This window comes from Ambystoma mexicanum, chromosome 6q (genome assembly GCF_040938575.1).
Source record: "Ambystoma mexicanum isolate Mex_15411 chromosome 6q, UKY_AmexF1_1, whole genome shotgun sequence".
NCBI lineage: Eukaryota > Metazoa > Chordata > Amphibia > Caudata > Ambystomatidae > Ambystoma > Ambystoma mexicanum.
In genome coordinates, this window is record NC_090937.1 from 285,228,559 (window position 1) to 285,245,343 (window position 16,785).

Here is a 16,785-nt window from a genome sequence, read left to right on the forward strand (position 1 = left end):
TGATGCTCCCCCTCACATATCCTAAACAGTTACTGACTTCAGGGCATGTTCAGTCCCTTATTTTACTAACGGCTTGGGTAACTTAACTGGGATTTTCATGATCTTTTGTGGAATACAGTATATTTTGTCTCTTGGCAATTTTTCCTTTGTTTCTGCGAAGCATCAAAAGCAACTTGTGGGAAGATGGTTGCCTTTTAGACTAGCTATCTCCTTTCTGTTGTCAACTCCTCTTGCCCTCACAAGAGGGGATCCGCAGAGACCGTCCCTCATAATTAAAACTCACATGAGGTGTGTATTGCCTCCTACCACTGCCTGTTGCTAACCCGGCAAACAAATGTCATGGAGAGGACATGCTGAGCCACCAGGTCTGTGTGGCCTGGGCCCTCTCCGATGTGCAGCAGAGGAGGGAAAGCAGCATGGGGTATTGTAGAGCAGCAAGCAGACTGGTGACATGCAAAATGTAAGGGCACGAGGGGTACAGCGGCACCAAAATTGAAACATCCCACCATATCAATATACTGCTGAGAATAACCGCGGAATTTGATGGTGCAATGCTTCAGTGGACACAGGTGTGGAAGAGATAGGCACTTGGGAAGATGCATACAGCATTGCTTGTACATTATAAGGAATGAATAGCGGATGGTTCAGTACTGAGAGAGGTCTTTGACAAAGGGAGTGAGTAATCTAGAAAATGTGTGTTATACCTGGCATATTTTACCGCCTTGAGGCCCTGCTAAAAAGTAATGTCCTCTGGCTTGTGTGAGGGTGTAGTAGTAAAAAGACAGACATAAGGGTGGCATGTTGATTGGCAAATAAATTTACTAACAAAAGCAGGGGGTGGAGGAAAACCTAACTAGCCCTACCACCAAGACGGACTTCCCTGCTTCAACAAAGCTGGCTAATGAAACTGTGTCAGAATGTCCAAAGTAAAGTTTACCGTCCTGTGTAAAACTCCCTATCCCTCACAAGCTAAAAGGTGCAAAGTGAAAAGTTCAAACCTTTGGTGGTAGCATTGCAGGGAAGCAAAAATAAAAAAAAAAAAAAGTAAAAAAAATAAATAAATAAAAGACTCCTGGGTCTACAGGGGTATCCCCTGCAACCCCCGTAAAAGAAAAAAAAAAGGGTAAGGACCCTGCAGCGCCGGTTCCCGATCACAGAAGTGAAAGGGAACTGGCGCCGCAGGGACTCAGCAAGAAGAAAAGGTTAAGTGGGGTTTGTTTATTTTTGGTGTGTGGGTTTGTTGGGGGTGTGTTGAGGGTGTGGGTGGGGGGGGGGTGTCATGGGTGTGGGTATGCATGTGTGTTCGCATGAGAAAAGTGAGAACATTTGGTGGTTTGCACCTTTCTCATGCAAACCTTCCGGCCGTGGCAAAATCAGCCGCGGTCCGATCACGTAGATCCCCAGTAGAGACTGAGGGTAGCCAAGCAACCAGTCGGCGCAGCAGACGTGTAGGTCAGGAGGGGGTGTGGGGGGGAGGGTCGAGAGAAAGCAGAGGAGAAAAGGAATGTCTTGAGCCGCTTCCCAAACTTCAGGTGGCCCGGCTCAAGTTTGAGAGGCCATTCCAGAGAGAGGCACCTGCAGAGGTGAACAATCTACCCACCACTCTCTGCCTGGAGAAGAGTCTGACCCTCAGAGTTTGAGGTAGCTGAGCAAAGTGCTCGAGAAGGAAGGTATTTTGGAAGAGGCAGTGCAGGCCCCAGAAAGCCTTGTGGACGATGCAGAGGGTCTAAAACTTGATCCTTGCAGCCAACAGGAGCCAGTGACGAGAGTTCAGGACTGGAGAGATACAGTCCCTGGGTTTGAGGCCAAGGACAAATCTCACGGTCCTATTCTGCATAGGGCTAAGAGTAGAGGAAGGCAGATTGAGAAACAAGTTGTTGCAGTAGTCCAGCCAAGAGAGAGAACCAGGGCTCTGGAGACTGTACTTCTGGGGGAAGGGAGAAAAGGAAGAATACCTCTGAGTGGGTGCAGCTGGTAGCGGGTCATTTTGGCAAGGTCCGTCATGTGAGGAGAGAAGGAGGGAGTGGAGTCGAAAATGACACCAAGGTTTTTAGCTTCACAGGAAGGCGAAGGAACAGGGCCCAAGCAGGGCGGCCAGAGTGAGAGAGGTAAAGCAGGAGCATGGGTCCCAATGAGATCTCCAATTTACTGGCATTAGGGCAGAGATTATTGGAGGTGCACCAATCCTGAATAGCGGATAAACAGTCAGGAATGAGCAAGAGAGAAGAGGAGGCAGAGGGGAGCCTGAAGGAGCAGAGTGTCATCAGCATAACACAATGTTAGAGCAGAAGGTAGAGGTCAGGGGGGCCAAAGAGGCCAAGTAGACATTGAAGAGCCAGGGTGAGAGGAAAGAGCCCTGGGGAACACCACATGTGGAAAGAGAGGTGGTGGAGAGAAAGGAACCAAGTTGGACCTGGGAGGGTTGGTCCAGGAGGAAGGAGGTCAACCACACCAGGGCCCGATCTGTGATGCCCAGGTTGTAACGGAGTCGTTTGATCACGATGGCGTGATTGACTGTGTCAAAGGCAGAGAAATCAAGGAGGATGAGGACAGAAGGAAGGCTAGAGTCAAGATTAGTGAGCAGATCTTCACGTATTTTCAGGAGAGCAGTTTCCGTGCCTCTGGCTGCTCTGAAGCCAGAGGCACAGATTCAGTTTGGAGAGTAAGCTGGGCGATGGCCAGCTTTTCCAAGAGTTTGCCTAGGAAAGGAGTGATAGACATCAGGCTGGTTTGCCAGACAGGTAGGATCGGCAGAAGGCTTTTTATGGATCGGGCGCACAAGGAAGTGCTTGAGGATGGAGGGGAATGATCGAAAAAATGATTGCAAAAATCGGACAAGGCTGGAGCTAGGGTGTCAATATGGTCCTTGATGTTCTGGAGGAGCAGGGAAGCACCCGTTTGGACGACACTTTCATAGATCAGACTTGTCTGGATACATCGCCAGGTGTTGCCGGAGAGAAAGAGGAGAAAGGAGGAGGAGAGGGAGAGGCAGCCGGAGGGGGGCCGGGAGAGGAAGAGTAAGAGGAGAGAGAGGACAGGATGTCCTGAGTTTTACCGGTGAAGTGAGAAGCCAGAGCCGAACAGAAGGCCTGGGAGGGAACAGGAGAGATTGAAACTGCAGAAGAGTTGGCCAGATCCTTACAGATTTTCAAGAGTTTTGCCGTGTTGTTAGAGACTGCAGAGATGCAGGCTTGGATGTGGACTCTTCTTGGACAGGACAGAGTCTGTATTGCCTTCAGAGCAGGCGGCAGGCCAGTTTGTCAGAGGATGCCCCCAAAACCCTCCACTTCCTCTCAGCCTCCCTGCACTTGCGTTTCCTGGTGGCGAGGTCAGTCATACAAAAACATTGCAATTGGAGGTAGGCTTCAGACGGATTCTCATGACAGGGGCAAGGACGTTCAGATTGTTGGAGATGGAAAGAGGAAGGTTAGAGAGGGCTGTGTCAGAGTGTGAGTCAGCCACAGGCGTAGGAAGAGCAGAGAAAGTAGCAGCAAAGGCATCCACTGACACACGCTTCATGGGCTGAACGACCGAGAAGGTGGGAGGCAGGCTTAGCCTGAGGGACAGAGTTTCAGGTGAGAGGAGAGCAGAAAGTGGTCAGTCCAAGAGAGAGAGAGTTGTGAGAGGGTTAGAGAGGGGGATGTCTGAAGAGATTAGAACATCCAAGGTGTGACCGGCAGAGTGTGTCGGACCAGAGGATAGAATACAAAGAGATTGTGTCGCAGAAGAGCCCACATGGGGGATTAGAAGCTTCCAGGTGGATTCAGAGGAGGTGAATTTGAGAGGTAGAGGCAAGGTGAGAAGAGGTCAACCCACTCAGAGGAAGTTCTTAGGTTAACAGTCGTGTTATATCTCTCTCTCTCTCTCTCTCTCTCTCTCTCTCTGTCTCTCTCTTCCCCCCTCCCCCCCCCCCACAGCCTTGGTTTACTCACCTGCCAAGGTCCGAGTATCCTCTATGTATGCAAAGTTTGGATCCCCTGTTATCACTAGTTGGGGTATATCTTACTGATATAGGTCCAGCCCCCCCCACTTGGTAGTTCACAACCTTCCCTTTGGCTGGTCTCGCTTTGATCCACAGCCTTGGTTTACTCTCCTGCCAAGGTCTGTGCATGGACGGCGTATTTCTTCCATATGTGGGTCCCAGGCCCCTTTCACTAGGTCACTCTGCCCCACCGTGGATATTCTTTCTATCCATCACTGTAGTCTTAAAGCACCATCTGGCTCCCCTCACCCTGGGACTAGCCACCCATGTACCTGAAGGATATTGGCCGCCTCCCTCTGGTTGGTGGCGCATCTCCCAGACGCTTCTTCTGCTTTCTTGGCTCACCAGGATCTTCCCCGGTCTTCTATGCATCTCCCCTGCAGCTCGCCGGCAGTTTGGAGGCACTACAGCAGCTTCGATCATCGGCCGGCGTTTTCACTCTCCTCTAGTCTGCTTTCTGCATCCCTTCTGGGAACTGTCTGCTTCTCTGCTCTGCAGTCCTGCACATCGCTGGGCACTCTCTCGGCTTCGGCCGCACCGACAACTATGACACCACCCCTTCTCTTCCCTTGCTGCCTTTGAATGACAGCTGACCAATAGGATCATTAGAAAGGCTACAGCGTACGCATTTGTTCTTGTCAGCGATCTTCATTACTCACGGCATCTTCCTCGTCCCAGTAATACTTACCTGAGTATACTGCAATAAGACATGGAGACATTGGGGAGTGTGGAAAAAGAGGGGTTTTGAGGGAATTTAGGAGGGTCAAAGGGATACCGCATTTTCCCAAGATAGTCACTACTCTCAATGGGGTTCTCCCTCCCCATGAGATCCACCTGCTGGGTACCACCCCCAGGAGGACTATTGGGTAGCGACCTTACCTCCCTGGCCTCATGGAAAGGAGCTCCCCCATTTGAAGCAGTGAGGATATCTCGGGATTCGCCACACATGATATATTGAGGGGAAAGCTCTTCACTCTACGTTAGGCCTTCCTAGAACGATCACTATGGAAGCTTTGAGATGCAAACTTGGGCTCATCTCTCTACGGTCGTTGTGGAAAAAAAATTGCTGCAAATGATTTGCTAAAATATCTTGGGCAAGAAGAAAAAGAAATTCCCTATTAGGCCTTATCGGAGATACCTTAAACAATAATTCTCACAATCAGGCATATTGTGACCTAAAGAGAACCTCAATGTCACATCTCAAAGCTATTGGTATTGACATTGCTACTGAGGAACGCTTCTATGAATTCCATTCCAAACTCAAAGTAAAAACAGCAGATTGGGATTGCTCCCAAAACATCTCTGCTATCTTTTAAGAAGATAATCCACACAAAGCTTCATTCCAGAGCTCCTGTGTAGTTGTCTGTTAAACCAGTGTGATCTTAATCTATGTCGCTATATCTTGTATTTACGACGGTTAAATATCTTGCCCACCTTTGAATACGTGGGGGCCCGGATGGGTATCCCTAGCAAGGAAAGTTTATGTCACCTATGCAAGGGTGGAATAGGACCCGCTCGTCATATTTCAACTGACTGTTTTTCTCTGATCGAGCATTATGTTAAAGAGTGTAGTGGATTTGTTAGTATTCTCTCCAACATTGCTTCTGACCAATTTTGGTCTTTGATTTATTCAGCGGACTCCGTTATCACAGCTGAATCTTATCATATTTGAAAAAATGTTTGACATGCATTCAGACGGTTGCTCTGTTAAATACATTATGCTTAATGCACATTCTGTATGCAATTTCAGACGTGTCGGATTTTAGCTCCCCAATTGCTTCCTTTTTTATTTAATGTTAATAGTTGCGTAACGATTTTATTCTATTTATATTCATTGATCTTCTAATGATAGGTTATGCATATTTGCTATTAACTTTTATTCTTTTAATAATAGTGTAAAAGGTTCTTTGGAACCAATGCACTTATAAAACATGTTTTTTTATAAAGCGGATGGTTTTGTCAGGGGGCTAGGGTACAGTGACAGAGGTTATCCGAGGACATATACAATTACACATTCAATAAAGGATGTTACATGCTATGCAAGAGGAAGATATTGTTGCAAATACTCATTATTTTTTGCTTATTCAATATGAAGAAATGGTGCAGATACGAAGTTGGCGTTTTCTTCCCGGTCACGGCATACAAGGATCCATTGACCCCCATTCACATAACGGAAGCATATACCCTCTCTTATGCTATGAACTTTGGCAATCTTTCTGGCACTAGGCCTTGAGACCCTTCTGTGTAATTGTTATGCTTGAGCTAAAACATGGCCCTGGTGCGCAGTGTATTCTGGGAGCACTCCGAGCCATGATGGATATTTACTTCATGCCGCAGTGAAAAGCTGTACTCATTTTGCTGAGAGCTAGATTCACGATGCTGAAGAAAACATGCTTTCCAAACCTGGTATGCAGTCAATGACATTTCTGCTGGGAAAGCTAGCTTTGTTATGTCTTGTTATGAGTTACGGGACTGTTTTCCGTGGTGCGTGTTTTTAGAGGAGGGAAGCACTTTGCCCCTTGAGGTTACTGTCGGTTGACCCAGCTGGCAACCAACAGCTGCTCATCAATGCGCAAGTGCGTTGCCAGAAGGTTCGAGAAATTGCCACCCCTTTTTGTGGAGTGAATATATGCAGAACCCCTTAGCGGTCAGGTGAGGCCTCAGCCGGAGGGATATCCGCCCAGAGCGCTGGCTGCCTTTTAATAATGCTGTTTGTCACTCCATCTGGCCCACAGGCTCAAGAGTTAGTTATTCAATGTATCAATGATGCACTCTATGCCTCACAGATCAAATACCAGTGGGGGCTCCATCCCCAGATGTGTATTCACGCTGGTCGACCTCACCTCATTTTTGTCATTGGTCTCATATTTGTCTGTTAAGATAGTCGACCCAGACCTCCTCCAAAACTCCAGATGACTGACAATGGGGCTGACTATTACCCTTGTTATTTAGGATCCACCAGATCGCACGAATGTCATGGGTAGCAAACATACTCAGTAATTCCTGTTTTTTACATATATGTTCCCCCCTATGGGATATTCTGCACTAGATTCTGAACTGGTTCAGCTTTTTGTTCCCCTTTTCTTTGTTCTCCTACGATTTTAGCATGCATTTAACTAAACGCCTCAACTCCTTTGTCAATGGACTCTTTCGCCGTGGAATTTCCCTGTCAAATACATGGTCTTTCCCCTTCAACAGAGATCTTAGATTTGACTTGTGTACTATTGTACCACTATTTTCTCAGTCTTAACACAATATCTGAGAATTTCCCTGGAACTGAGTGCTTTAACTTTTTTCCCATAGACATATTGTAACACCAGTCCGAGAGGTCGGAATTTACTATCTCCAAGTTGGCACTATATTGTGCCAACCTGGTTCCCTGTCCAGACACCACTAAAGACCCACTTGATCAAAACTCTTCTGGTTCTCTGGAAGGTACCCGGCTAGAAACTAGTTGCAATTCTATAATCTCCTCCACCTCAAGATTTTTTTTAAAAAAAATAGTCTAACGGAATTAGAAAAGACATTTGACCATGTCGGAACTTTCGACATAGACCCTCAAACGGTTGGTTCGAATAAATTTCCATCTAGACAAAAATGTAGACCATACATTGCCACAGTTTTCCTTCCAGTGTAGATGGGTGAGTGGGGCGATAACAGAATCATTTAGTTCGCCCCACCCCCTTCACCCATTTGGCATTTTCAGTTTAAATTCCCAGCCATAATTACAGGGCCTGACAGATAGTCAGCAAGCCAGGTTATTAAAATACAATCACATCAACATCCATACTAGTGGGGTAGAAGTAAACATCGATAATTAGCATCACAGACTGTTTACCCGGGTCGTTTATGACGCAGATCATTGTTACTAGAAAAGCATCAGAATTCACAGTATTTTGTTTAAATTGGTGGAACTGTTTGTTTTTCATGGCTGTCAGAGTTGTAAGGAAACCATGCAATCAACAGTAAGACGACAGACAAGTGATCATAGTCCAGGGTGTTTATTGACTTTAAAAAAGTTTGAAAACCACCTATCTAATCCTAAATCTCCAGATGGGAGCAAGCTACAACCATAAAAAAAAAATATGCAGTCCTAGTGGTGTCTTGTCAAAATAAAAGGGCCTACACCAATCCCTACCTCTAAATGCAAGAAAATGTGAAAGGGGTATGAAATGCAAAAAGAAAGTGTCCAAAATAATATGTCAGAATGGTAGAGCAATAAAGTTCCCTTCCCCACTTTTTCAGCACAGGTTAAGGTAGAGCACTCAGGCTCTATAGCACGCCCTGGCTTCTCTTAGCACGCAGAGGCAGTCTCTAAGGCACAGCAGGACCTTCTAAGACAGGAAGCCTCATTACAAGTGTGGTAGTCCGAAAACAAGAGTACGCTTACCGGCACTCGTTTCTGGACTGCCACACTACGAGTCTGCCTGCCGGGGCCAGTGCTGCCAACCTCGTAATGAGGCCCAAAGTCTCTTCACAGCACAAACAATCTCTCGCTCGAAGAAAGTCTTGTTCAACAAAAAGATCTACCCAACTTAAAGTTCTCTTCCTTTAGCTTGCAGCACACTTCGAATAGATCATCCAGCCCAGGGTCTCCCTCAGCTGGGCTCGGACTCCCTTTGCTGTCAAAGACACCGTAGGCCCCCCTCGTTCAGGCTCAGACCTTGCTTTCACTTTTCGTAATGTCCTTTGACATGAGTAACTTCAATACTATATGTTTGTCACTGTTGCAGGCTCCCCTCGACTGGGCTCAAGCCTGTCTTTTCAGTATCATAGTTATTCCTTGGGACCAAAGACTTTCGATTGTGCTAGGGATTTTTCGTAAACCCTCGCAGGACTACTTCGATCTTTCTATCCAATCTCAAAAGTTCTATTTGCAGTATTCCTTCCTGGCAGAGATCTTTCAACTGGGCACCCACGTGGTGCGGGACCACTCTGCTATCATGTAGAAAAGGGGGTCTTTCATCCCCAATATTCCACTTTTATCTGGATAACCTCACTTGCGGTTTCACCAATCTTTCATCAGTGACACTCTCACCACTGAGAATGTCACTGATGAAACATAGAGACTGGCCAAAGGAATCCATTGGCCATGGATTCCTACGGGTAATCCTCTTGACTCCCATCAGCCTCTTCTTCGTCCCAGTCCTTGGGTATTTCAATAGGGGAAATGGGATTATGGGAATTGTGGTGTTCTACAAAAAAAGGATAAAGATGTTGTGGATTTTTGTCAGGAAAAGGTTTGAATGTAGGGTTGTTATAAAGTGGGTTTTGAGGAAAGAGGGGTAAAACGCATGTTGGAATTTAGGGACGGTCTTTGTTTTCCCTGATGGTTTCACCTTTTCCTTACAGAAAGGTACTGGGGTATGATGGGACTATATCCCATGACAACGGAGGCGAGGTCTGGTAGGGGTGTATCGGAATGGCAGGAATACCATGTCTTGCCCAACGGCGTGTCTCCCATAGTCCCCAAGGACCCCCTGCCCAGGGGATCCTCCCTCGCTCGTCCGTCCGTCCGTCCGTCCGTCCCCCAGGGTTGGGATCCAAGAGCAATAGCTGTCCCCTAGCCAGCTGAACAAAGGATCCCGGGAATACTCCTTCTTGGAGAAGTATTATATCAAAGTCGGCGACAAACTGTTTCTTTACATTACTTAAGAATGAGTTGTGGCCACGTGCGTTCAAGGTACCCGTCGAGGTAGGAAAGGTTGAAGCAAGCCAGCCCCAACTCGAACTCCTGACTTTCTTGTAGGCACAGTAACGTTTTACAGTAATGATTGGACGCTGAAAGGCATTAGCACAGTCCTCCCCTCAGGTCGCTTTACTGCATTCAAAGCTCTCGAGTAGAAATTACTCTTGGTTTCTGAATGGACACCGCATTTTCCCAAGTGGGCGTAATCAAATAAGTTCACAAACTTTAGGTCATTCGATAATATAGAAGTTAGATCCGGGATAGTCGAAAGCAACTCCAATACTCTTTGTCGATTAAATGTTATGTTACTTTCTTCTTCAAACACTGATTCGAAGATCAGGATATAGCTCTCAGTTTCCCTGCCCTGACTCTATTGGCGATTGTGAGATAGGTATTCGACATCAGTGTTGGAGGGAGCCGAGCAGATAAACAACCATCGTCTTGAGGGGCTTTATTGGTTCAAGTCGGGTTTGGGTGGCTCGTATCCCATGAAAATCAGAGGAATTGTGCATGCAAGGAGGTTACAATCCATCCTTTTGTGTGCTCAGATTTAGTTTCTGGGTTTTTGTGCCTACGATAGACCTGGGCGCTTGCTCAACTTGTCCTTGTTTACAGTTCTGAACAAGGTGACGGGGCAGGTTACTATGTTGATGGGAAGCCGTTTGCTCTGTGAAGACCTTTCAGATGTTTCCCTCGAGAACGAAGCACCCTTCCTTCCTGATATTTGCTTGGGACGATGAGCAAGCCCTTTGGTGCATTCCACCCTATTTACCGCGGCAACAATTCTTCGTTGAATGTTTGTGATCCTTTCGTTCTGGATTTCAATTCGGCATTCATATTCTTAGATCTATTTTTTTGGAGAAGTAGTGCTTAAGTCAATGATTGGAGGGTCAACGCTCGCAGATATACCTGCTATTTGTGTAGCCTCCTTGCCATTTGTCACCTTTTTTTATGTTTGAGATTGTGGAATTATCTGCACAATTGGACTGTAATGGATTGCAAGCTAACACTTCGTTTTCAGTGTTAGGGATTTTTGTTGGCCTTGTTGAAGGAAACATCTCATCTCATTTAGGTGTCCGGTCAAAGGTTCAAATCCAAAAGGATCGAATAGGGTCGAGTCAATAGGACCTAAAACAAAAGAGTTGCATTTTAAAAAATATATATATTTTTTTTGGGGTTTCCGTATAGGAAAAAAAAGTGGTTTTTACCACAACAAAAAAGTGGTTTGGGAGGAGACCACCCCAAAAATAAAATACAAATCTCGACCCTTTTGTTTTCGGTCCTTTTGATTCTACCCTATTGTATTTCAATCCTTTTGATTCAATCCTTTGACCTATAACCTCTCATTTAATATGCCTGAATTTGCTCTCACTTCATATGCTATAGTGTTAAATGTAAATTAAGGATTGCAGAACTAAGTTTAGGGCTGCAATAGGGCTCTCGGATAGCTCTGAAGCATCGTGCAGAGTCAAATCCTTCCCCCAGAGTTGCTTGTAGAGAGCTATCCAGCAGCACGTGTGTAGTGTTAGAATTTCCTGTAGGTGGATTGAAAGACTCAAAGTGTTTCAGCTATTGTTTCCTGTGTTCTAAACAATGCAGGGGATATACTCAGTCGATCCCTTGCAGACCACTCTGCTACCACTCCGGTCTGCTGATTTAGTAGGTTTTTGTGGATTAGGTCTGCCTTCCAAAAACATCAACTGAAGACAGACCGGCAGGGGATCATCACCAAACTGTGTTGACTGCAGACCACTCTGCAACCACGTCGCCTTTTATATTCTTCTGAAGACTTGATAGGCTGCAGGAGGCATTGGTCGATTTCAATTCCCTGGCCCTGCCTGGCATTGTTAGTGGGACGTGTCCTATGCCTCCATCTGCATCTTCTTCGTCCCAGTACCATAGTGGTATTTCTCCTAGGAAATCTGTACTCCTCTGGATTTCCTCTTCTTTGTGACAGTACTTGAGTGCTACTTGGGGCCAAGAAGATTGTGTGTCTTAATACATCCTGTTGAGGGTGGTTTGGGCAGGTCACTGTCAAGAAACGGGGTATACCATGTTTCACCCTCGGGTACTCCCGCCCCAATCCCTGAGGACGCTCTACCCAGGTGATCATCCCTTGCTTTTCCGCCCCCAGGGTCGGGATACAAAAGCGATGGCCCTCCCCTGACCACCTGTGTAGAGGATCCCTGGGGAGTAGGCCGGGAAAGACCCTTGGGTTTTTCCATAGTATTTATTATTATTATGGTATTTATTGATCGTGGACATAGCTTCAAGAAGCAACTCAGCGCTTTACAGAGGTGTACAACATTACAGATACATAACAGAGCGCTTGTCAGTGGTAGCAACAGAAATATACAGTGCGGGTAGTATACAGAGGGGCACAGCTGTATCGGGTAGCAGGGAAGAGAGGGTGGATGGCTTTCAACTGGATAGCAATCTATCATGTATGTTGCTGAATTAAATACACCAAAATTAAATGCCATCATTTATCAGCACCCTTTGTAAGTTAAGTGCCTGCAGCCTTTTAACCAAGGGTGACAGAAAGAAACAATGTCATTGATACAGACCTGGTTAGATGACTGCTTAATCTTGTCTGAAGAAACATTCTCTTTCAGCACAGAAGTAATAAGGTGGGCCACAGCCTGCAGGAAGAAAAGAGAAATTGTACAGTCTCGCAAAATCACAGACAATTCATCTTTATCGCAATATGTGTTGATATACAGTTGTAAACAAGTCAGCTTGTTTCTCAGTAGAATAGTAACTGCTCCCCATAACGCAAACTCATTGAGAAGTGTGGTGTTTTGAGTGCAGAACATTTAGATTTGTACATATCACTTAATTGTCAACACTCAAATACAAATTGCCACTTAATTATGAATTTCGCATTAAAGGCACGCTGCTCGTCTCTAGAACCCCTTCCCCATGGACAGCTCTTTAAAATCTTCCGGCAAACAGAATCATTGCCACAAATCACGGGTTACTGTGAAAATGTTAGGGCAAAAATGCTCAGTGAATCTCTCACTGGGCTTTTTGGAGACACCTCATGTGTAGTAAATACTACTGCGTAAAACTTAAACCACTTGTTTCTTTTGTTAATTTTTAATTCAAATGTTTCCAGCTTTTTTGTATTTAAGTATGATACAGTTTACAAAAACTTTTTACACAATCACAAATAAAAATAAACAGTTACATATACATTTAGCTTATAAATTTACCATTAAAATACATTAGCTATACAAATGACAAAGTTTCCACAAGTTTAGCAATAATAAAAATGAAATATTTTCCACAGGTTTAGCAATAGTCTTAGCTCACAGGCTTTCCTTTTAAAATTCATTTAACAACTCAGATAGTAAACCAGTTTAACTTATATCAGATCTCACTTTTATTTTTAATTAAATTAATTCTGTGTAGGCATCGGATAAGTGCAATCAACAGTGATGTTTCCTTTCCAGATGCCACATGCAACCAGAATCTCTATATTTAGCCAGCCAACATCATGGACTAAGTTGTCCAAGAATGTACATATTAGATTATTCAAAAGGGGGACGTTGATCCCTGAAAGTTGTATAGATTCGGTTTCATCAATCCTGCCACGTGTTTACAGGGGACAGAAGCCCTTCTTTCTTTGTTCCTTATGTTCACTACTTCTCCTGTAGGTAAGATGTTCACCCTGAAACGAAGAAATTATGCACGCCAATAGACGTTAGGGAATATAGCATGACGGGTTCCTAGATGTTTGGAGAGTTCTGGAGTCTGGCTTCCCTGATATTCGACGGTAAAAGTATTGGAGCTGTTGGTATTTCCTTACTTTCGACTGCTGTGCTGACAGGAAGAGGCAGTGCTAAATTACAAAACCTTCACTTATCGCAGAGAGCTTGGAGTGGTCAGGTGTTTGGGTGCTTTGGGACCTCCCCACCCTTTCCTTTGCCGAGTTTGCTGTCGAGGACTGGCTTGGTCAGGTGTGAAGACTTGTAATTTCTTCCTGACGCCCCAAGTGCTCAGCTCTACAGTGCTTGCTCCTGACACAGTCAACAAATGCAGTACTGTATTATTTTGTAGCTGTTTGGTGCGTTAACCACAGCCCATATGCAACGTGTTAACCAGCGAAGATCTGGTCTCCATAGCTGAACAGTAAACACAGGAAAACACTTGGAGTACAACTAAACACTGGGCTGGGATATATGGCATACCATGCCCAAAGAAAGACAAACCAGACAAAACAGACACAATAGCGGTACTGCAGTCCAAAATCACTGGGTTTTTTCGACTCTGCAGTCCCTATTCCTCAAGTGGTAGAAACCCAACTAGGACTTCTCCCTCCTGTTGAACCCTTTGGTTAATTTGACAACCATATTCCCTGTTCATCGCCTACCATTGATAATAATGGCTCTACTCTTTAAACCTGAAACTAAATTCATTTGGGCCATCCTCAGTAAGTTATGACAATATAATCGGCTCAAACCTGTCAGCTAGCCCTAATTTAGCAGCCCTGGTTTCCAGCTCAGATTCCTCGGTTGATGAAAGTAGTTAAATTAGTAGTCAACACTTGCAACAAGGAAGAGGAGACCGCCCATGGCTGCGCTCGCCACACCCGCCAAGTTCTATCCTTAGGGGGGGGCACTTGTTTTGGTGTCCAACCTTTGTGCACCAGCCCCAGGCATGACAGCTAGAGGCGAATGCGAGAGGCGGACATGCCTGAGCAAGGGTAACTAAGCTAGGAAGCGGTTATTAGTTGGGGAAGTTCAAGAGGGGGAAGGGTTGCCTGCATGCACGAAGATGGGGGAAAGCAACACTGCATTTCAGGAGGGAGCATAGCAAGCAGAGGAAAGGAAGCTTGATGGGATATCAAAGAGCAGTCGGATGTGAGTGGTCAGAAGCGAATGGCGGGAACTATAAATGTACTAACCTGGAATGTGAGGGGTCTGAATGCATATGTGAAGAGAAACAGGGTATTTACACATCTTAAGCACTCTAAAGAGGATATTGCTTTGCTACAGGAAACGCATTTTACGGCGGAAAAACAAGCATTGTTAGCAACTAAATGGAAGGGACAGGTATTTGGTTCCCGTATTCTGCCTATGCTAGCAGCATCTTGATATCGATAGCGCCGTCAGTGCCCTTTAAAGTCACGCACATTAAAACAGACAGTGAGGGTAGGATGGTGCTGGTACAGGGCCTCTTGCAACACAGACACTTGTTTGGTTAATACGTATGCCCCCAATCATGGAGCAGCCGGATTCTTTCAAACACTATATTCACGGCTGGGCCCATATCGAGAAAGTAGCATGGTATGGGGTGGTGGGGGGAGGGGGGAGATCTTAACTGCATTCTAGACCCAACCCTGAATAGGTCAGACACCAAATACACGAGACCGGCTCCACCTGCCAGGGCATTACGGATGCTCCTGGATTCCTTTGCTTTAGAGCAAAAACTCTGGCCCTCCTACAGACACCCCGTCCCCACCCTCTTTCTCTTCCTTTCCTCTTTTCTCCCCTGGTGAGGTCTCTAGACAAGTCCGATCTATTGAAGTCTTGTCAAACCCGGTTAATCCCGGTTCTTCCAAAACCATCAAGGACCACATTAACACCCTCACTCCTGCCTTGGCTGATTTCTGCAACCTCTCCTTCCCCCCAGGAGCCTTCCCCTCCCCTTTGAGGCGCTCTCTTGTGCACGCTCGTCTCAAGAAACCCACTGCTGACCCTTCTTGCCGTCCAACTATCGGCCAATCTCCATCACTCCCTTTCTGGGCAAACACGTGGAAAAGCTGGCCATCTCGCAGCTTAACCTTCATTCTGATTCTGTTTGTTGTCTCAACGACCACCAATCTGGCTTTAGAGCTGCCAGAAGCATGGAAACTGCTCTCCTGAACATCTGTGGAGATCTGCTCTCCAACCTTGACTCTCACATTCCCTCTGTCCTCATTCTACTCGATCTATCTTCTGCCTTCGACACAGTCAACCATACCATCCTGCTCAACAGTCTCTGTAACAACCTGGGTATCACTGATCAGGCTCTGGCCTGGCTGACCTCTTTACTCTCTGATCGACCCTCCGAGGTCCAACTTCGGTCCTTCCTTTCATCTATCTCCCTTCCTACCTGTGGTGTTCCCCAGGGGTCTAACCTCTCACCCTGGCTCTTCAACCAATACCTGGCAACTGTCATCCACCATGCCATTTTATGCTCCAAATTTCAGTGCTATGCTGATGACACTCAGGCTCCCCTCAGCCACCTCCTCGCCTTCTCTCATCTCTGACTGCCTCTCTGTCATTCAAGATTGGTGTGCTGCCAACAATCTCTGCCTGAATGCCAGCAAGAGGGAGATCCTCCTCATTGGCACACCTGCATGCTCCTTTCCTGTCACTCTCTGGCCGACCTCCCTTAACTCTCCTCCTACCCCCACCTGTGATGCTAAGAACCTTAAGGTCATCTTTGACTCCACGCTCTCCTTCTCTCCCCACATCTATGTCGTCTCAAAAAAAGTCAAACTTCCTACTGCACCTCCTCAGAGGTATTCTGCCTTTCCTCTCCTATTCCCAGAAGCTCACTGTCTCTCGAGCCCTGGTTCTCTCTAGGTTGGATTATTGTAACAGCCTCTTTCTAAATCTATCTGCTTCTACTCTATGCTGTTTGCAACTTATCCAGAACAGGACTGGGAGACTTGTCATTGGCCTCAAGCCCTGGGATCGTATCTCTCCAGCTCTGAAATCTCCCCATTGGCTCCCAGTGACTTCTAGGATTACATTCAAAACCCTTTGCATTGTCCACAAGGCTTTCTGGGGCCAGGGTCCAAAATACCTTCAACTATCCCTCTGTAAATAACTCCCCTCTCGAGCACTTCGCTCCTCTATCTCCAACTCCCTCAGGGTCAGTCCTTTTTTAAAGAGACAAGCGGGGGGTAGATCTCGGTCTTCGGCTGGGGCCTCCCTCTGGAACAGCCTCTCTGAAACTTGAGGAGACCCATCTCTGGTTCCGGAAGCACCACAAGACCTTCCTCTTTACTTCTGCGTTCGCTCCTCCTTTCCCCTGCTGATCTACTCTGTCTCGGCACTGTGCACCTGGCTTACCCTCAGACTCTCAGGCCCAGGTACCTGCTCACTCTGCCACCCACCCG

The 16,785-nt window shown here is 46.2% G+C and overlaps 1 protein-coding gene across 2 annotated transcripts in view; it reads right to left on the reverse strand.

Moving 5' to 3' along the window:
- FOCAD (focadhesin) overlaps positions 1–16,785 on the reverse strand; it is a 2,926,805-nt gene that overhangs the window by 2,868,174 nt on the left and 41,846 nt on the right. For both annotated transcript variants that reach the window (XR_011282193.1, XM_069630760.1), the window contains exon 3: positions 12,239–12,313. Coding sequence is in view for 1 of the 2 variants with exons in the window: in XM_069630760.1 (XP_069486861.1) it covers positions 12,239–12,313 (75 nt within the window). In the remaining variant the exon portion in view is untranslated. The remainder of the gene's footprint in view (positions 1–12,238; positions 12,314–16,785) is intronic.